The sequence below is a fragment of the Dermacentor variabilis genome, chromosome 2, assembly GCF_050947875.1.
Source record: "Dermacentor variabilis isolate Ectoservices chromosome 2, ASM5094787v1, whole genome shotgun sequence".
Lineage (NCBI taxonomy): Eukaryota > Metazoa > Arthropoda > Arachnida > Ixodida > Ixodidae > Dermacentor > Dermacentor variabilis.
In genome coordinates this window covers 88,768,455-88,790,280 of record NC_134569.1, presented here as the reverse complement: position 1 = coordinate 88,790,280, position 21,826 = coordinate 88,768,455, and the positions used below count along the sequence as shown (strand labels likewise).

General features: G+C 44.9%; 1 protein-coding gene across 1 annotated transcript in view; it reads right to left on the bottom strand.

The window, feature by feature from the left end:
• The window catches only part of LOC142572249 (retinal guanylyl cyclase 1), a 217,804-nt gene extending 197,435 nt beyond the window's left edge, over positions 1 to 20,369 (bottom strand). The window contains exon 1 of the mRNA XM_075681222.1: positions 19,334 to 20,369. Within this exon, the coding sequence (XP_075537337.1) occupies positions 19,334 to 20,021 (688 nt within the window). The 5' untranslated portion in view covers positions 20,022 to 20,369. The remainder of the gene's footprint in view (positions 1 to 19,333) is intronic.
• Between the last annotated feature and the right edge of the window lie 1,457 nt (positions 20,370 to 21,826).

Here is a 21,826-nt window from a genome sequence, read left to right as displayed (position 1 = left end):
GTTCCGCAATGCATGGTACGTCCCACATTCTTCACCTAAGGCAGTGCGGTGATTTCATGCTTTCATGCTTTCAAAGTTTTCATGCTTGGACAGAAGCTTGAACTAGATTGACGTTAGGAGCGTTAAAGTAGCGCTATAAACATGATCAGAGGGGGGCAAGTGCATGGACACACACAGCGCACGTGTTTGTCCACACGTTTGTCTCTTTGTCCGTTTTTTCTTTTTCAGGCTGTTTTATTCTTTGGGCTGTCTGCCTTATAGACGACATATATTGGAGGTTTGGACAACATGTTTACTCCCTACGCCCTGCAAGATGAATCTATCATCGCTGAGTTAAGCATTGCAGTTCTATGTCACCCGATATCATACGATTAATAATTACGAAAACGCAGAGCAGGCCAGTTCTACAGAGATCAAGCTCACAAGACCTTTTGTGTGTGTGTGTGTGTGCGTGTGCGTGTGCGTGTGTGTGTGTGTGTGTGTGTGTATGTGTGTGTGTGTGTGTGTGTGTGTGTGTGTGTGTGTGTGTGTGTGTGTGTGTGTGTGTGTGTGTGTGTGTGTAACGTCGCTTGCGTTGGAAAGCACACACCCGGAACAACCGACATCGTCATTACAGGGTGGGCCAACAGGTTCGTGCATTTTTCACGATGTCCCAACGTTCCCATCGCGATTGCACAGCTGTTATGAACTGTGTTGTGGGATTATGAATGATCCAAGAGTAGCCCCGAAGTGAGGTCTCGGCTATCGCTAACGGCCAAACTAGTTCTGCCAAGTTGAGCTGAGCTTTGGGTAGGCATTTCCAGTGTTAATTGTGGAGGCGTTCGGGAAAGTACTTCGCCCTATAGCGTACGCTACATTGGCATGCGAGCGTTATATTACGATTACTTCGCTATCCGCCGTAGTTCAAATTTGATTTCAGCGATGAAAAAAATATACTGCACCTGCGTTAGGGATTTCTGCAGCTTTATTGACTTGTGCACGTATTTTTTGTTTTTTTTCGAGTACATTGCATGGAGTGTAGAGATAGTTGCAAAGATAAAAATTGCAGGAAAACACAGACCAAGCTTTCCCAATGCAGAATGCGATAAATAAACTTTCAGACGTCCCAACTAAGCTAACGAAGTGCCATTGAGATTTATGTCATTAAATAAATAAGAATCTTATTAAATAGTAATGTAGAGACAGCTGATTGGCTTCAGATTCGTGGTTTCTCAGCGCAGTTGCTGTGCGCCGTGCTTCCCTTGCGTGTTCGCTCTGTCTTTTCTTTCATTAAGCGGCGAAAAATAATTTAGCCGGGCTTTGTTTTTGTGTGTTTGTTATTACAGTTGGCGCTTACTTTCATGCCTTTCGTAACGCTAGGAAATATTGATGGCTTTATTATACGAGAAAGTGAATTGCGTGCAAGACCCACGTGAGTTAAAGCGGGAAAAACGAACGCTTCGCTAGATTCATTAGAAAAAAAGAAGAAGTCTGGGGGTATTTACTTGCGAAAACCACATCATTATGAGGGACGCCATAGTGGGGCACTCCGGATACATTTTGACCACCTGGGGTCGTTAAACTTACGCTTAATACACGGTACACAGACGTTTTTACATTTCGACGCCATCGATATGCGATCGCCAGGGTCAGAATTCGACCCCACGACCTCGGGCTTAGCCGCGGAACGCCACTAGGCCACCAGGGCGGCTAGGCTCATTTCTTTCTTTTACAGCACTGTGTCTTTTGATTGTCGAGTTAACTATCTCGCGTGTTACGGCATCTGGTAACGCAGTCGATAGTTCAGTATATAGTGGAGCTTGAAATTTTCGCACTTAAAAAAAATACAGCTGTGTAAGTTTTTTTAAATATTCAGCCTTGTTAGAAATACTGTCTCCATAGAGAGAAAGAAAGAGTCACAGAAGGACAGTTAGGGAGGTTAACGGGAAAGCTAGTTAAGGAAGAGATTCGCTTCACAAGTGTTAGTTGTTGGCATTCGTACACGTTCGTGTGAGAGAAGAAATACATATCATGCCAGAATACTGTTTTTCCTTACATAGATGCCCGTCTTCATTTGGAAGCTTAGAACCGGTATGCACCGATATCGCGACAACCCACCCGAACTGGTCGATGTCTGCACCCTGTAAAGCATAAGCTTTCGTGCAGTAGAACAGCAAAAACACGTTTCGAAGACTTGGTGAATGTGGTCGTAAATTGCTCGCAGCTTTTGTTGCTAGGCGTCAAGAATAAAAAGAGCAGCTGGCGAGACGCAGCGACTAATGTAAAAGAAATACAAAGACTAAAATTACAAGATAGTAAATACATAGGAGGGTGATGGGGCTTTATTACAGATTGCACACTTATTAAATGATTTTTTTTCTGGTTACGACAAAACTGGCCCAACACGTTGGAGAAAAGACCGGTTTGAAACATCGCCTGACAAGTAAGAAATTGGGTTCCGTCCCCAGTCTATGCGTATTTCTCTACTGACAAGACCGCTAAAATTGCAAACATTCCAAAATTCTCTCTTCCCTGTCTTCTCTTCCAAATCACCCAAGCTGAACGACGGCCCACTTTAATCAAAACGTCAGCTCTCGACGAGTAATGTCAGATCTTCGTGAAGCAGCGGTAAATTTATTGCCGTCATTTATGGAACCATGTCGATGACTTATGTGCTTCATTTTTCCCTACGTGCTTCCTTTTTCTTCTTTTTTAGCATTTTTTTTTTACGGAAGTAACTGAAAAATGTCCATGCAATCACTGTATTTCGAAACAGGATGTTTTCATCGTGTAACGATATTCTTGAGAATCGGCTGCAGCAATTCTATCGCCAAGGCAGCCTCTGTACTTTTATGTGACATCGCAGTAAGCCCGCGATCGTTAACGGCTTGCGCAGTGCTTCACAGTGCGCCAACTTGTAGTGAACCGAGAACTAGAATAAGGACAAAACCAAGTAATGACATATTGAATTCAAATGTGTTTCTAACGGAAATAGACGTCGCGTCTTCTTTATTCTTTTTCTCAATCCAGACAAGAAATAAATGTGTCATAATCTGGCCATTTCACTATTACCAACTAGGAATCTTGAGGTCGCAACATGTAATTAGCTAATCACGGAAGTCCCACAAATTGTCTCTTTAATCGCTAACAGTCGGGGTTCGCGTTGTAACTACGATTTTGAAGCAGGCCCGTAATGAAATTGTGTCAACGCAGCAGAGCTTTGGAGATCAAAACCGACTCCACGATGTTCGTGCCCAAATTGTGCTAGACGCACTACATTGGCAATCCGAGTAATATTCTCCCGAAAAAGTCATCCCCGGCGCATTGTGGGAGCAAAAGTAAGTGGTACCCCTGTGCATTCCGTAACACGTTTTCCAGTATATTAGTTTTTATTTGTTTATTTTGATCTGTCACAGCGCACAACGCTTACGGTAAAGAGCAATGCGAATATATAAAAAGAAAGTCGGCTGATACAGGGTAATTAACATTGTGGAAAAATCTAAAATAAACATAGAAAGAAAATTATTAGCCATGTGTAGTTTCATCAATCTAACCAAGGCTTTTGATCTTGTGAAGTACGGCATATTAAAAAAAAACTTGGAAAGTATGTTATTTGTGGAGCACCATTAAGCTTAATTAGCACATATTTGAGAAACCGGTAGCAGTACGTAGTGGCTAACAATATGTCGTCATCCCAAGGGACAACTAACAGCGCAATTCCTCAGGGATCCACATCAGGCCTTTCTTTTATTGTAGTATACATCAACGATTTACCCGGTTATCTCTCAGAAGACTGCGTTTTATACGCGGACGATACCAATATTTTCCTGACAGGTGGTACGGAAACAGACCTTTACAAAAAAAGCAGTGATGTCCTGATAAAACTACATAACTGGCTTCAATGTAACTGTTTTCTCACAAACACAAAGAACACTAACTATATAGTTTTCGCTACAAAAAACACCCAACTAATGAACACTAATTCATTAAACTTCAACAACTTTCATTCGCAAAGGGTTAACGAGACGAAACTGTTAGGCATCTACCTCGACGATCAAGTGCCATAAACATATCCATGAAACTACACTAACCACGTATAAGAAAATCCTAGTACTGTATAAACTACGTTACATTTTCCTTTGAACAGACTCCGCACTCTTTATGTCAATTTTATACATTCGCATATTACGTATGCTATTACCATACACGGACTCACGTACCCCACCACTTCATTGCTAATTGTTGCAGCACAAAATACAGCGCTTCGAGCGATTCTATACGTAAAAAGATCGGACTCAAGCACATTAGTTTACCGATTACTTAATACACTACCCGCGAAACATTACATTGTTACCACGTTCTTGTTTTACTTTACGAAATCATTCACAAACTTATTCTGTGCTTCTTTAAAAATTAATTACGACAATACCACATACCCTTTGCAAACCAGTCACCTCGAAAACGCGAGCCGTTCCAAAATGTTGCACTAATTATGGATCATTTACATTCTCGCATGCCGCATCACAGCTCTGGAATAAATTACCAGCAGATGTAACGGCGCAACAGTCATCTATCAGCTACAAAACTAACCTTCGCTCGTTTATGCTCGCGTCACTTAGTCACTGAGTATGCACCATATCTGTACTCTTTCACACATCGTTCTTTTATTTCACGCACTTTAGGGTTTATATAACGACATATAACACAGGGGGCCCCTTCACACTTCCTATGAGAGATATAGGGCAACACCTTTATACCATACCCCAATGTGCCTATCTTCATGTGACGTATAAAAACTTGAAAAAAAAACTTCAATCATGCACATCACATGTCTGAGGAGACTAAAAAAAAGAAAAACGCTGTAATAGCGGCTCGACAAAGCTCTCATCCTCTAAAAGTATACTTCGTGTAACTGCACACTCACATTTATTTGCCGCGACAACTATATCACAAACCATACTGTCAGCTATAAGTCTTATAATAGACATCTGTCTGAACTCTGAAGACAAACACGAAATTACAAAAAAAAGAAAAGCACACGCGTTTGCGAGAGTGTAACGCGGATGTCTAGGCTTCAGCTGTGGTGCAAGCTAGCCATTTTCGCTTCCGATATATCGAACTCGCCGAATCGCTTTGGGGGGTCTGAAGGTCCCGCTTCCTCCATGACATTTCAGTGCAAAGCATGTTCTGTAGCATTCTGGTTTAAAATACTGCACTCCTCTCCGATGCTTGAGCGCTCGCCGGGTTTCTAAGCATACGCGTACACCATCGCATCTGGGTTGGCAGGAGTGTGCCTAGCGAGGCAGTGCCGCTGGCGCCCGCGCCGGAAGGGAGACACGCCGTGATATCAAACAGCATCCTGTTAACGTGCCGCGACAGCAAACGCCCGCGAAGCCACTGGATCACGAAGGGAAAAGTCAGGCTTGACCGCGCTGGGGCGAAATGTTCACGATACTGCGGCCGCAGTCGGTGGGTTCCGCCTCTCGTGATTCGTATGGCCCCTGTATACGCCTATAATAAACAATAGTGTTATTCTGAAATACGCTTATTTTGTGTTCAAGGCCATGAAATAATTCACGGTGTCATGTTATGTAGTGGACTAGATTCATCTGTAAATTAGCAGAACACAGGCGCACGAACGCACGCACTCTCAACCTCCCCCTCTCCCGACACACGCTCACGCACACGAAAAAAAAACATAAAAGGGGATGAATCAAATTAAATTATGGGGTTTTACGTGCCAAAACCACTTTCTGATTATGAGGCACGCCGTAGTGGATGACTCCGGAAATTTCGACCACCTGGGGTTCTTTAACGTGCACCTAAATCTAAGTACACGGGTGTTTTCGCATTTCGCCCCCATTGAAATGCAGCCGCCGTGACTGGGATTCAATCCCGCGACCTCGTGCTCAGCAGCCTAAGACCATAGCCACTGAGTAACCACGGCGGGTAAAAGGGGATGAATATATCAATGCTGATGCTGATCTAAATATTCCTTCTAATTAATTTCGCTTTGAAAGTACTCGGCTTCTAATCTGCCATTGGAAAGTGCGAAAAGTTAGAAAAGTAACTTTCTCAATATATTTCTTCAATTTGCGTGGAGTAGTTGGCCATTTTCTGGGCAAGTAATTTGCGGTGCTTAAACTAATCCATACTCACATACCAAGATACGCTAACTGCCACATGGAAATTTCAAGAGACCTGTTTGAAATAATGAAGAAAAAAATTATGCAACACAATTAAAGCTTGCTGTACGCGTCGCAGGTGTTGATTGACCTTCTTTATTTATTCTGCGGGGTTATAAAGACTTTCACAAATCGCGTTCAAGTGCAGTGATCCTGGCAGTGAACACTGAGAACAAACTGTATGTTCCACGTTCGCCTCTATGTCATTTTTTTTATTGAACGGACCGACACATTTTCGGCAAACCTGCGAGCGCAATGTTAGTGTGAAGGAAATTTCATATAGGATGAGACCTGGCCTGTCTAGCTTAATCAAATTGGTGGGGTGGTTTTCTCATAAAAGCATGTCTGCTGTTTACATGTATTTGAATAGGCCGCACCGGAGTAGGCCCCGAGCTAAGGCTTCCTCTTAAAGCGATTAGCATTGAAACAATGCTAACGACGCAGTATATTGCCGAGAAACATCTCATTCAAGCTATCACACTCTTAAGTACATCAGGTGAGCAAGTGGCGTGTTTTATTAGCATAATAAGATTATAGAGCTTACGGACCACGGAACTTTAGAAAACGCTTAATGTTTCCGCAGCTTCGACACGCAACCACACAGAAAGGTACTCAGTTTTTTTTTTCCGCTTGTGTTGCCACGAGGCATAACGTCAGTATGAAATTAAATACAAGCATGCAGGCGCGTTTCATAGAGACACTGTAAGAGTGTCTTACAAAATGTGTTGTCCATAATCCATCTTTCATAGTCTTCAGCTTGATCACTGTTCAATTTCTAGCCTGTTCTATAGCAAGTGGCGAACAACGTAGAATTGCACTATTCTACTGGCTGCGATCAAAAACCACTCGGAAATCAAACATTTTCCGAGATTCCGGGGTCCTTAAAGCTGTGAGGATGACTGTGTACGCCTGTTTTCTCGATATAAGGAGGACGGTTGGAATGTTCGCTCGTAATATTTTGCTGCTAAAAGCCTGTAACTACTACGACGCATTTATGCGGCGGTTAATATCACTAGTAAAAAAAATATTGTCGTCTTCGACTTGAAAAAGCGACGACAAGACATCGTCGGCACACTGGTATCTCTCTTGCCTCCGGCTTTCGTTTTCTTCGTTGATGTCGCCCTCCGTACAAACTTTCTTCCTCCCTGCCAACCGCACGCTAGATGATTTCGTTCCCTTTCCGCAATTTATGGTACCTACGATGGGAAATTTTGCGTTTGCTAAATTGAGGGGTTCATAACGAAGAGAAAGTGATGAGCTTGTCCACGGAAAGAACGAAGTTAAGATCATCATGGTGTTCTAGCAGCTGTCGACCAAAATATCACGGCGATTAATCTTTTTGAGAAAGTAGTTATAAAGAGAGCAGATATAGCGGAAATATGCACACGCGCACATCTGTTCCCAATTCGCTTTATCACGTTACAGATGAATTTGTAGGCGTGTCATCGAAAAAGTGAGTTTTTGAATAACACATGCTGTATAAAAAGGACGACAAGTAAGAAAAGTATGCCAAATATGCTTATTGCCAGGTCTTTTTTATGTTATTTTCTTCCTGATGAGATGTATCTCGTTTGCTTATACCTTTGCCTGTTTTCAGATGAGGTGTTATCCTTCTTTTTCTTTTTGACGTTCGCTATTGTCAGGATATCTCTATCCCATCCCTTTTCTTTCCCCTCATTCCTTCTGACCTGAAGAAAAGAAGGGAAAAATAATGTACTGTCAGACAATAGCATCGATTATGATTGAAGAATTTCATTCATGGACAGCAAAATATTTTGCTTTATCAGGTGAGACTTTAGCATCATGGTGGCTCAGGGGCTATGGCATTCCTGGATTAATTTCCACCTCCTGGGGCCCTTTGACGTTGCACCGAAATACAGATAAACCTTTCTCAACTTTACCACTATCGTGCGCGTGTGCCATGCGGCTTAGCAGCAAATTGCTTACAAAACCAAGAACGCGTGAGTTTTCCCCACATTGTGCCAGTTTGAAATCGGCTCAAATCGTAACGGAACAGGTTGTAACATTTCTTCACCGAAGTGAAGTAAATGGCATGGGTCAGGGCGTAGCCGTCCCTTCATAATATATCGTGGCAGCCTTTCTGGTGTCGTCACACACACACTCTTTTAACACACGCAAATGCCCCCTTTTAACCTGGTCCATCTGATAACGATTTGTAGAACACCAAATTATGCTCGAGACCCAGCTTCAGGCAAAATTCTTCGCCTAAAATCGATTACCACCGTGCGTGGGATCTGCATGTGTATGTTCCTCCGCATTGCATGCTTTAGAGTTAGTAAAATGCAAATTCATTCGCACTCGCTACAGGAATCGCTGTAGAAAAGTATCATAGACGATGCAATAAGATCGGGACATCTGCTCGCTCGCGTCACTCACTCACTCACTCACTCACTCACTCACTCACTCACTCACTCACTCACTCACTCACTCACTCACTCACTCACTCACTCACTCACTCACTCACTCACTCACTCACTCACTCACTCACTCACTCACTCACTCACTCACTCACTCACTCACTCACTCACTCACTCACTCACTCACTCACTCACTCACTCACTCACTCACTCACTCACTTTTACAAGCCATCACTAGCCAGAAGCCAAGAATGGTGGCGTAAGCCTCCGCGCCTTTTTCCCGCGCATCAGTAGTCATAGAAAATAGATCCTGTAATTTATGTTCACCTTACCAGATGTGCTAACTGGGGATTGTGCTCCATCAGTTCTGCTAGTGGATGAACTGTGAACGCTGCTATCAAGAACTACTGCCGACGGTATTTTAAGAAGGCAGTAAGCCATTTATTCTTGAGAATAATAAAGAATTCAGAAATCTATGCAATGGCTATGTCGCACACTGAATAAAGTATACTTGCCGTGGATAAGAAAACTTGAATACTACTTAAGCGCGAACTTTATTAGCTGGTACAACTCGCTTTTTGTTTATTTCTTCTTTTATTATAGTGCTGATAATATATTAAGGAAGAAAGAATACACCTAGGAAGTAACAATGGCGCAATTTATCCCGGGGTGTCTTATTTTATCATTAAAATAATCTTTAAAAATCACCCGCGACGTGTAGGAAAATTCTACTTGTTGAGCTGGATTACTCTCAGAGGCTGACATTATTGGAACAAGAAATTAAAGTGAATGTTGACGTAATTTACGTATCTTTCTGATCAACTTTTAAAGAAATCCTTTCCCAAACTTTTCCCACCACATATTGCAATTAATGAATTATAGCCTGTGACACTTAGAGGTACGCCCATTTGGGGCAAATTCTGTGGATGACTACTGTTTCGAGATATCCGTTTTCAATTTTTGCGACGAAATGTATTGGTGTTTCAGTAACTTTCGAGCTTCGATATATAAAAAGGCGTTTTATTAAAAAATAAGTGGAACAACAGTGCACGTTTACGGCAATTTCGACTGCACTTATCTGAAAACTATTGATAGTTTCAAAATTCATTTCAAGTGAATGTGTCTCGTGAAATCACTGGCTTCAACTCGTGTATCGCAATATGTGCGCTATATCAGTTTGTTGAAAAGTTCACTAGTGTCTTCTAATCAGTCGGTTAGCGTAAATTGATTTCTAGAGGAAGTAATGCCTGTCTGTTAAAATGTCTGTTAACGTTAAAATAAGACGCCCGGTGCATGAAACTGGGGATGGACAAAAGCGAAACACACAATTGCCTAGAAAAGGGATGTCGCACTTGCAAGGGCCGCCGCACACTTTCTGTTGCACAGGGGGGTGCAAAAGTGAACGCTTCAAAAGAAGCACCGCAAGTACACCAGCAGAAGCGCTCGATTCAAGAAAAACACGTACGTGTAGTTCGTGGCAACGGTTCTCGGAGATAAAATACTCAGAGGCTCTCTCTGCCGCTCTTCCTTCGGTGCAGTGCCGTGCGTGGCCGTCTTCGCGCAGCCCTATCACTCCGCGAAAATATTTCAGAAACGCCACCTGGCAATACCGTTAGAAACCATTACGGATGTGTTCATTATTAATGCTTGCTGCCTCAGGACGGCAAGGCCGTTTATTGAGTGCGACGGCTTAGGTTCGAAATCTTCTCTCACTGGCCAAGCTTCCCGAAGCAAAGCCGATTAAAAAACCAGTCCGATAGCTTTGCTAGCGCAGACCGTTACTACGCTACCGATCGTGGAACGTCGTTCGCGTGAAGAATTAATTTGCCAAGGAGGTTTCCATAACCCATGTGCACTGTGCAGAAAAGGCGGGCGGAAGTCTGCACTTTGGTTCTGTGCACATGCCATGCCTTGTTAGAACAGAAGAACGTGTATCCATTGTAATATGATGACACCATAGGCATTTACTACACATACCGTACTCTAATAACCGTTGTATAATGCGTACTGTACTTAGTTTAGGCAGTAAAACTTTGACAACGGAGTTGGTCCGAAGTAACAGCTTCCCCCCTTACTATACGACGTGTCTCATAACTATATCGCGATTTTGGCATCTAAACTCGCAGAATTTAATTATTTTCTTTATTTAGACGAAATGAACGTGCCGAGTGGCCGTTGCCTCGAACAATGCGCATGCACTTCTCCGGGATCGCGAGTCGTCCTATAGGAGAGACGTTCTGAATCTGCCAGAATAATTTCAGGACATGTCCAACCTTCGTTCTTTTTTTGTTTAGCTGGCAGAAAATTAAATAAAGAAATGTGTTTTTCTGGCAGCGTAGAAAATATCAGTTCATTGCTAATACTCACCAGCGCAGTCTCGATAAGCACCTGGCGCACCCTTTCAAAACGTGCCTCTCACGCGGTCATTAAGCAAAGCTACATAAATCTGAAGAAAGATATGTGTAGATAAATTCTTATCACAGAAGTGAGGAACACGTATGCGAAAAACTGTTGTACGGACTCAAAGCAGTGTTGTGAGCTGCTTCTGCTACATGAGCAATTTATCCTAAAAAAAGAAAATACTTCACGCGTAGCCAACAGCGGGGTTGCCGAGAAAAGAGCTTGTTACTTTATATGTATTGTCTTTCTTTTCAGTAAATGCCTATATCTTACCTTTATACTACATTTTGAAGGATTATTTTCGGCAACCGGGTGACCTTCACTGTGTCTCCAATGAAATCGACACAGTAAAGGACACAGCAAAAACACGGGTGTTTTTGCATTTCAGCCCCATTGAAATGTGGCTGCCGCGTCCGGGATTTGATCTCGCGACCTCGTGCTTAGTAGCGCAACACCATAGCCACTAAGCCACCGTGCTACATTTTAGTGTCTTCTAACACGAAATTTCAACGTTACAGATCGTATATGCATCATGCAAGTATAAGCTTGGTATAATGTTGCCAAGTAGGTATACAGTGTACTATCTGTGTGTGCTTGCATTTCGTCCTGCATGACTGTACACTCCTGTATGTGTTCTTAGTCAATTCCGAGAATAGTATTTATTTGTACAACCGTACAAGTTTCTTCTTACGTGGCTAACTGGGCTGATGTGCAGAACATCGCCTGCGTTCGTTCGCTCTGTCTGTATTTAGTGCCTTGCTGCACATTTCGTGATTTAATTCTGTTGGCCATGTGATAAGGACTAGGGGGTGCCACCAAAAGGTGACAACCTATACTATTACGGGGTGTCATTAAGAAGAAGAAAGAACTGCTAAAGGAATGACAATTTAAAATTGTCAGAGGACAAAGGAAGATTCCAAGGTAACAAAATAAATGTGAGGAGGAAAAGATAAACAAGCAAATTACACTTTCTTTTAAACATTGTGAGTTTATGAAAGCACCTTTTAACGTGAAGACTTTCCTCAGACGTTTACTGGCAAGGGGGATGTGAGTATGTCTTGGGGTCCCGCAGGCTACTTCGAGTTCTCTAGTAATTGCTGAAGCTTGTCACCCATATATATATATATAATATAATATTTGGGTTTTACGTGCCAAAACCACTTTCTGATTATGAGGCACGCCGTAGTGGAGGACTCCGGAAATTTTGACCACCTGGGGTTCTTTAACGTGCACCTAAATCTAAGCACACGGGTGTTTTCGCATTTCGCCCCCATCGAAATGTGGCCGCCGTGGCCGGGATTCGATCCCGCGACCTCGTGCTCAGCAGCCCAACACCATAGCCACTGAGCAACCACGGCGGGTCGCTTGTCACCCATCATTTACAGTCATACGAAGGGTTGAAACATACCGACATATTTATCGCATCTTAACCCAATACGAGAACCACCCATTAAACACCGCGCTTAGGGAACGAAACGAAAGAAAAATTCACGATGTGTTGTTCAAGAACATAAAGCATTATTATCAAGATGTGAATTATGCAAAAACTGGATGTTAGCTACCTTCCTTGGGTGTTAACAAGTCCCAAAATAGAATTATCGGTCGAGGGTATTGGATCTAAGAGAGAGATGTTTATGGTAGCCGCAAGCAACTTGCACTATTACAAATTTACTCCTTATATCTCCAGTACGTTCACGTGTATACAGACGGTTCATGTCATAAAAATTCCTCGGCTTCAGCATTCGTCATTCCACATTTGGCGTTAGAGAAAACGTTTAACTTATCCCGAGAGACCTCTTCCACCGTGGCAGAACTGTTTGCAATTCTGTGTGCTTTGTATTTCATAACATCAGTAAAAGATGCGCAAAAACGGGTCAGTTTTAGCGAGTCCAAGCCGCTCTCGCTTTACTATAAACCAGCAAGGAAAATTATTCGAGCACTTTGCTATTGTATATGAGACGCTCAAGGAACACACAAAAGCAAGCAACCAATTAATCACGTAATTGCATTTCAATGAATACCCGAACACTGCATTATTCCTGGTAACACTGCAGCGGACGCAGCTGAAAATCGAGCGCACAATAACGCAGAGACAATAATTATTACTGTTTTGCGCAATGAAATCCGTCTGCTCCTGAGAAAAATAACCTGTCGTTTCAGCAAAGCTACCTGGTTTGATCAGGAACCTAAGAACTCGGAGTTATACTTTATCGACCCGTGTAGAAACCTGTAAATTCTGTCAAATCTGAGAGCAAACAAAAAATTCGAAACATTAGTGCGCCCCCTGTGGCTTGGTACTACACTTACGTGACACTATATATACAGGATAAAAACCTGATATAAATATAACAGGTTTTATCAGGTAAACGTATCATTTTATAAAGGATATGTTTACCTGATGACCCCGGCAATATAAACAAGGGAGTTCTTTGGTAGTTGGTATAAAAAAAAAGGTGGGTAACGTGCAGACAAATTTCATAGTATGTGGATAAATTACGGCCTTTCGAGTAAATTACGTGTGCAAGTGCTCCGGAACATTACGAGAGTAACGCCGTCCTATAACTGGCACGTCAAGACGAAATTTGTTAAAATGGGGAAAGGGGACAGCACAGCCAACGTCCATGCGTAGTTAAATGTGCGTCATAAATTACAGCCGTTATATATACAACCGATGAAGTGATTGATCAAGTGCTCGATTGGCTTATCCGACTGGTATTCGCTAAGTTTACGTTTGTCCAGGGACGACTCTACGCTACACCATGTTCATACTTGGTGAAAATTGGGGGCATGTGCAATGCGTGGCGAAACGTTAACGTTTATGGATTACTGAGGAACGTTGCAAACAATTACGGTACCGTCGTTCTGTTCCTGTTAACATGCCTTATGTGAAACACCTGTGCGTGTTCTCGATGCACTAAACGAATCACCTTGTTTATATTTCGTAGATATAGGGTTAAGGTTATGGGTGATGTGAAGGCGAAGTTGAAAATGAGTGGTTCAATCACAGCGTGTAATTCAGCCCGCCGTACCGGGCGAAATATAAGCCACCGAAATCAAGTTCGTTTGAAATGGAAGAATATCATGACTGACAAACACACAACAGGTTTATATATGTGTATATATATGTAAGGACTGGGTGGCCTGAAAAGCTCGTTGAAGCCCTCCACACACACACACACACACACACACACACACACACACACACACACACACACACACACACACACACACACACACACACACACACACACACACACACACACACACACACACACACACGCACACGCACACGCACACGCACACACACACGCGCACACACGCGCACACACGCGCACACGCACACACACACACACACACACACACACACACACACACACACACACACACCGCCTAAGACGCCACATACTTCAACCTCCTACAAGAAGAGATCTTCTCTGTCGAGGAATTTCAACGCGTCAATTTGAAAAAAAGTGTCTTATATACGGAGTGATTATTTTTCAATTTTACGGAATTCTTAAAAGTCGCCGGTGGCAGATACCATATAATTCCTGTCCATGAGCTGGATTATTCGAAGAGGCGGACATTACTATCACGAGAAATAGAAACACATATTCAACAAATGAACAATCATTCAGTATTTGCCTTCCTAATTGATTACTTTATGACACAAATTGAACTTTATGAAATGTAGCCGATGAGCTTGCAAACGTACACACTTGAAATAAATTTCCAGGATAACACCACTCTCGAGATATTGTCACGTGGTAGTGACTGTGACGATCACAGTTCCAAACTGTAAATGACGAAACTAAATCTGTATCGGGCGAACTTGTGCCCTCAAAAGCAAGTTACACGCAACGATAGCAACAATAGCAAGCAACGATAGCGGCGAACACAGTCGGCGATCGTCGGAAACCTGATCAGCGGGTCAAGAGCGTCGGCTTTTACAGATCAGTTGTCGAATGTTCCAGAGTAATTGCTGGGACCCGCGTGTCTATCACAAAGTTCGGCACTATTCGCGTCGCGCATATATGCAATCAGATTACACAAGGTTCGGTGACCAGACAGCGGATGGAACCATCGATAACATTCCAGAAACTTCCGATACATGCAGGCGCGTCCTGCGCTGTGCAATAACATTTATTAGGGGGTGACAAGCGGTCGCCAGGAAAAGATAAACAAGTACACGTTTCAGTATTATTTCTCAAAGTGTCGCACGAAATACAAGGGCGTTCCAGTTGCTTTTGAGCTTCAAAACATAAACGAGCGTTTTGTTAAAAAAGTAAGTGGGGCAAGAGTGCATTTTTACGGCGGGTTTGATGCCGCATATCTTCAAACTGGTGTCACTGTGGAAATTAATTGCAAATGGATACGCCTTGCCAACTCACCGGCTACAATTAGTAAATTGCAATATGTGCTGCAATCAATGAAGAAATTAATTAGTGAATTTTTATTAATTAGCTTAATATGCGTTTCGGTTTCTCATGAAAATAATGTCCCCTTCTCTGAATGATCCAGCTCAAGGACTAGAACTACGCTATCTGCAACAGGCGATATTTAAAAAATTCCATTAAACTTAAACATGATCCCCCCGAATACAAAAGTCACGGCGTCGCTCCACATCAGCAAGCGCTAATACTGCGTTACAAAGGACCAAAATGATGCGGCGTCAGAGTAGCGCGCTTTTCACTAGAGATTTCCTCGGCCATTCCACTCTGTGAAAGTGGTTAACCAGCGAAGCCGCCAAGGTGGTTGGTAAAGCTCTTACTCCCTGTTTAGTAATTACGTGATTTGCGATTGAGATATGTAATTATCGAGAAAGTCTCCTAGGAACCTTGCGTAGGCGCCGTCGAATCCCGGCCCCGTGCTCTTATGGCGTCGACGTCTCTTCGCGGCATTCTTGGCGTCGCGATATGCGTCGTCGGCTCTTGGTCGTCGCTTACGTAGCACATCGCGGGCACGCTCTTCTTTTCGGGCCGCATAGGTTGGCACGACGTCGACGTTCTCTCTCCCGCCGCTGCTCTAGCTGTCGCTCCTCGGAGATACGCTGCTCTTCTGGCGTATACGGGTCACGCGTGGCGATCCCATAGCAATGGTGGAGCGAAATGGCACCAAATCTTCCTCTTGGTCGCATTGTCAGGCGTACTGTACACTGCGTCACGCACTACGTCGATCATACATTCACAGAAACAAAACTGCGGCGAAGCGCCGCTTTAAACACAGGTGGCCGTTAAACCGGGCTCCAACACGAGCGGCGATGTGCGTTTGCTTCTGTTGTTGGCTCTTTCGCTCTCGCTTTTCAGGGGAGAGTTTTTCCGCGGGGACGCCGTAAAATTCCGGATCTTAACCATAGACAGCTTCGCTGCAAACGGGGCGAGCGGCTAGAGTTGGAGGCTTTCCGGCATCGCGGCCAAAACAAATGAAAAGCGAAAGACCGACGTTTACCACTTTGGGGGAAATGTTTCGCAAAATCGCCATTGACCGTCATGTCTCTGTCCGAATATTTTGTAGCAGAGCGCACTTCCCTTTCCCTTTTGGTCCTTCCCTACAAACTCTTGATTGGTCAACATTCCTGCCTTCTTTCTTATCACTATTTCTCTCTCTCTCTGTCCGGGCGACCCTCTCTTTTGGAACTATATTGTGCACATTGAAAAAAAGAAAAGAAACAACAATCCAGAAATATTTAGCACTCAAGACAGCGCATCGCTTTGCCGCCAAGAAAAAAAGAAAAGGGAGAAAGATAAAGAACAATAATATGCGGACTTGTCTGGACTTCGTTCCACAAATTTCGCGCTTTGTGTCTTTTTCCGATTAGGACAGAAGCGATGTCATTCTTCCCTGTATCGGACAGGTTGACCCTTTCTGATGACCCTTTCTGTTGAGCCCCAGCGTTTCGAAGTTGACGCGATATTTGAGCGCTTCCGTGTTCATAGAAATAAAATGCTAACCAGCGCGAGTAATGTCCAAATAGTGAATCTGCAAAATTACGTAAACAAACTGGCAGTAAGGTAAAAATTTGGGCGAGTTGGAAAGGATGCATACTTATTAATCAGCACCAAAATAACGGAAGACACAGAGTTGGCAGAACACAGGACGAGCGCTGTCTAACAATTGAAATTTATTGAACAAGACGCACTAAATAGAAAACACGAATAAACCAACACCTGCGTGCGCAGGAAATCTAAGCCACCTGGAAATAGTTACCGAGGAAGTGCGTTTCGCAATCTAACAAAAACTATAGGCCGCTCGGGTACACAATCATCGCGCAACCTTTCTTTACGGAAGGCTGCAGCAAGTTCACGACCCTTTTTGTCTTGGTGCCTGGTGGTGAAGTCAGCCTTCTTTTTTTTTTTTTTAAAGATGGGTTTGCGCTCACAAGATCTCCAATGTGCTGAAAGATGAGAGGTCGGCGTTCCTTTCAAAGTATTTTATACAGACGCAGGCGCTCACTGATGCAGTTGCCCGTCTGCCCAATGTAGGCTTTCCCGCAAGGGAGATGAATTCCATAAACTACGCCTACGGCTCAGAAAAGGAAGGGTCTGCGATGACTCACAGAGCAACCAACAGCAGTTGATCCATTTGCCTTCCTCACAATTGCAGCAGAAGCCTTACGTACTGAACGGTTGGCCAAAAAACATCCACGTCAAAACCTTTCACTATCTTCGTAAAACGATGGGACAGTCTATGAACATATGGCATCATAGCAAATTTACTGCTCCTCTTATAATGCCCATGCCGTCAGTTTTAAGAGGAAGAGATTTGCACTTGCTGATGAGTTTCTCAGACGTCGATACAAACCCGTGCGCAGGATGCCCTGCCTTTGTTGAACGAACAACCTGCTGCTGAAAACTATTGTAACATTTATGTAGGCAAGACTTTTTAAAGGCGGACTGTAGAGAATCTTGAGGTGTAGAGTTCTCGATAATCTTTGAATTCATGAAATTTTGTTCAATGAATTTCTCTTGTTAGGCAGCGCTCGTCCTGTGTTCTTTAGCTCCGTGTCTCGTTTTTTTTCGTGCTGATTAATAAGTATACAATCTGCCAGAATTATATAAAGCTCTCTGTCTGCGTAGAGCTATATAGGTTTACTTTTGTCGACCAACATGCTTGTTGTAAGCCTAGCTTTTCTTTGTATAGCTGACGGGCTGTTCTACGTAAGCCACATACGGACTAGCCCGCGTTGACGTTACTTTACACCACATCAATCGCACCACTCTTCCATGGGCAGAGAAGTCGAGCGCTTTTCATAGAATGGTAAATTTCTAATTTCGCTACAAAATATCCACTATCTTTCACATTATTTACACTTTGAACAGCTTGTAAACTTGTGATTACTTAGTAGTGATTACTTAGTAGTTTGAATGCCTTGAAAAATACAAGTCCACCTGTCGGAACGTTGGTTCCCGCTTTTACATTGTTCTCTTCTTGGTCATCGTTCAGTGGTGATTTAGTCAGGTTAGATTAAATGTGGGTTTTCGCGACGTGTACGTAGTTAGATTTCAAGTGTTAACTCATACGCAGTTTTCTGCTTTCACCAACAGACTCCCAATAGGCACAATAGCCATGCCCCCCCGTCTCTTCACTTTCCTTTCCACACACGAGGAAATCAAAACGAACTGAGCTTTATTGACGTCCCCTGTAGCTTACGCATCTTAACGCCGTCACTAATAGCATTGTATACAGCCTTCTGCTAAGCTGCATGATTTGCCAGTTTGCCAAGAATAAATATTAAATTTAGGTCATGGTGGAAGCACCGGAAAGGATTTATCACGGTTATTTCACTGAAGTATTGGGCAAAACATATATACATTGTCATTTTCATGGCAGTGTGCAAACTTTGGGCAACGCTAGAAGTATTAACGTTGGAGCGGAAGTCAGGCCACTGACAAATGGCAACGCTAATAGATGTAAACATCCCTTATCCAGCGGCCATCCCCGCCATGCTATGTGCAGCGTCACCGCGAAATAAATAAAAAAGTTATGAGCAATTCAATGCAAACGCCTTTGTTGAGGTGCAAATTAAAATACCAGTGCAATGCGCAGATGTGACACGTTGGAGAAGTGTGCGACGCAGGCTGGTTGGTGATATGTGTTCCTTCAGTTTGTCTTCGGTTTATGCGCTATTTACCGTCAAAAAACGTGATAAATTTCAACTTCAGAGACCCTTTCTGTGACCACGATTTTTTTTGACGAGCATTCTAATTACGATAGCGAGGAGATATTCGCGCTCTCTATAGCACAAGACTTAGCTGCCATGCTAAGCGATGTGATTGTCAGAATGTCTGTTGTTGATCTGGTCACGAGCGAGCCATTTGAACCATTGGTCTGTTCAAACTCCCATAAACAACCAGCGCTTCCGAATCATGTCCCGTAAAAGACGAACTCGGTCACCTTTGACGGGCGCCTTGATCACCCGTAGAGCGGCGTCCACTTCTTCCAGTTTGGCATTGGGCGAAAGCGCGATGACGCGGCGCACGACAAGACCAGACGGCCGCAGCTTGGCCTCCAGCTCGTTGGCCAGAGCGAGCCACGGCTGCTCTTCGCACACCACCAACACCGCGTACTTGACACGGAGGTCGTTGAGACACGAGGCCACGGCGAAGGCAGCCAGAGCCACATTGGACGACACGCGGCCGAAATACACGGACGACGCCTTGTCGGCCGGCAGAGCGCCCGCGGCGTAGCCGTGACAGTTCCACACGACCAGGGGCTTCCGGTGCACCTGCGCCAGCAGTTCGCCGGCCGCGCACACTTCTTCGTCCAGGCCACCGACGACTCCTGCGACGCGTGGGTCCTCCATCGCTTCGATGAGGGGCAGCAGGCCGCCGGTGCTGCAGACGTCGGTCGCGTTGCGCACCGTCAGCGTCATGTTGGACTCGGCGAGGTACGCGGCCAGCTGCGTGTGGTTGGAGATCAGGGTCTCCGTGGCGTATCGCAGCGTGCTGGCATTGAACGCACGGCACCTGTCTTCGTGAGGAAGCACGACGATCTGCTGCTGCCTGAAAGCGGTGGCTGCCGCGCGACTCAGTAGCGCGCCGCACACCATGCAGGCGACCAACACGGGAACAGATGACGGCATCTCACGCGGCCGTCAGCTGCTGACGACGACTCGTCGGCGTCGCGGCACCGCTGCCGCACTTGTCGTGATTCGAGTAGTAGCTGTTGTTGCCGCCGCCGCAGCAACAGCTGCCGATGTTGCGCATCGTGGGCCCGATGATCGGCGGTTGCGGCACGCCGGGTCCTCCGCGTTCGTCGCCACTAGAGCCGGGCGCCTTTTGAATTTCCCTCCTCGCGAGAGTCGGCGGTGACGAGGCACTCTTCTACGGCGGCAGCGGTACCGAGGGCGTCATCGCCGTGGCGGAGAGCACGAGCTGTCGTCTTCGGCGCCGCCGGCGACTCCGCCGCCGCTGCCTGGCGGAGGGCATCACGTGCCGTCTAGCCGGAGGTGCGCCTCGGGTCGTGCGCGGTGTCGGGACACCTCGGCGGAGAGTGCGGGCCGCGCGCTGCTCGCCGCGACGCTTGCGCCGCCGGCGTGGTTGGCGGCCGCCGATCGAACTGCGCCACGGTGAGTGCGTGAGATGGTCATTCGTTGAGCGCTCCTTACCGCGGGGTGCGCGTGGGATGCGCCTTTTGCGTGCGCGTGTCGCGCATTTGATCGTCGTGATTTGCCTTTGATTTGGTGCTCTGCCTTGAGCACTGCGCCACTCGCGGAGTGGGAGAAGAGCTACAAAGTGATCTACAAAGGAAGGCAGAAGCGCGCGGTGGTAAGCGGTGTGGTGATCACGCTGCTGCTTCTATTTTTGCACTCCTATATTTTCTTTTCGCGGTGACCTTTTCAATTACGCTGCTACAAAGGAATACAGAAAAGTATCGTCTTTGTTTTGACGTTTAGTTCACCTCGGGCACGCGGTATTTCCTACATGCGATACAACATTTCCCACGCACGTTATACCAATGGTGAATTTCAATATACCTGTATGTAGCGCTCCACTAAATTGCGGTCAGTTTCCGTACTTCAGATAGAGATGATGCCAGAGAGGTGTGACACTTGCATCTCTAATAAAACATGACGCAGGGGTTACGGCGCGACAGAGACTAACCAATCAACATTGGGTGAGCGGCTGTTCAATTGCTATGCGATGTTTTGAGAAGAGGGCTTGTGTTCGTCAATTGTGTGTTAGAATTGTCATATCCATCCACGGCTGCGTCCGTATTTACAGTTTCGGTGAGTTATTGCAGGGAGAAGGAAAGATGGCGCACACGCAGAAGTCAAGAACAGAAAGGGCATGCACGAAATCGCACGAACATTCATCAAGCGTCGTACTGCAATCATGTAGCCAGTGTTCAGACATAGGTCCAAACGAGAGCTCCCTAGCTCCAATTCCGCAGGTCCCGCAGATGGTAGTTGAATCGGCATCGATAGATCTCTCAAAACCGTTGCTTCAAGCGAGCCGTGCAAGCCCGGAATCGAATGTACGACCACGCTAGCCGGCGAGCACACGGGTATTAGACTGTCAACGCGAGCAAGGACAGTGCACCGAAAAAGTCACCATCAAAACCTGTCGTCAAAACTATGCTGCGGCAAATAATCGATGCCCTGCGGCTGCTACTGTCTGGTTTAAAAACGCCAGTGGCGCTAACAGTGGCAAAAATTATGAAAGCTATAGATAGTCTCCTAACTACACTGCAGTAACTTCTACCTTTGCCCACGAAGATGGTTGTGCTGTGCTCTGCAGCGAAGTGTGCATATACGCGTTGCATAGAAACCGTATGCTGTGGAGCCCTCATCATCATCATCATGTTCATCGTAACACCACCCTACTTCCTTTTCACGTCCTTTCTCTGTTATTCCCTCAAGCCCTTTCCTCAGCATGGCTAGAGGCA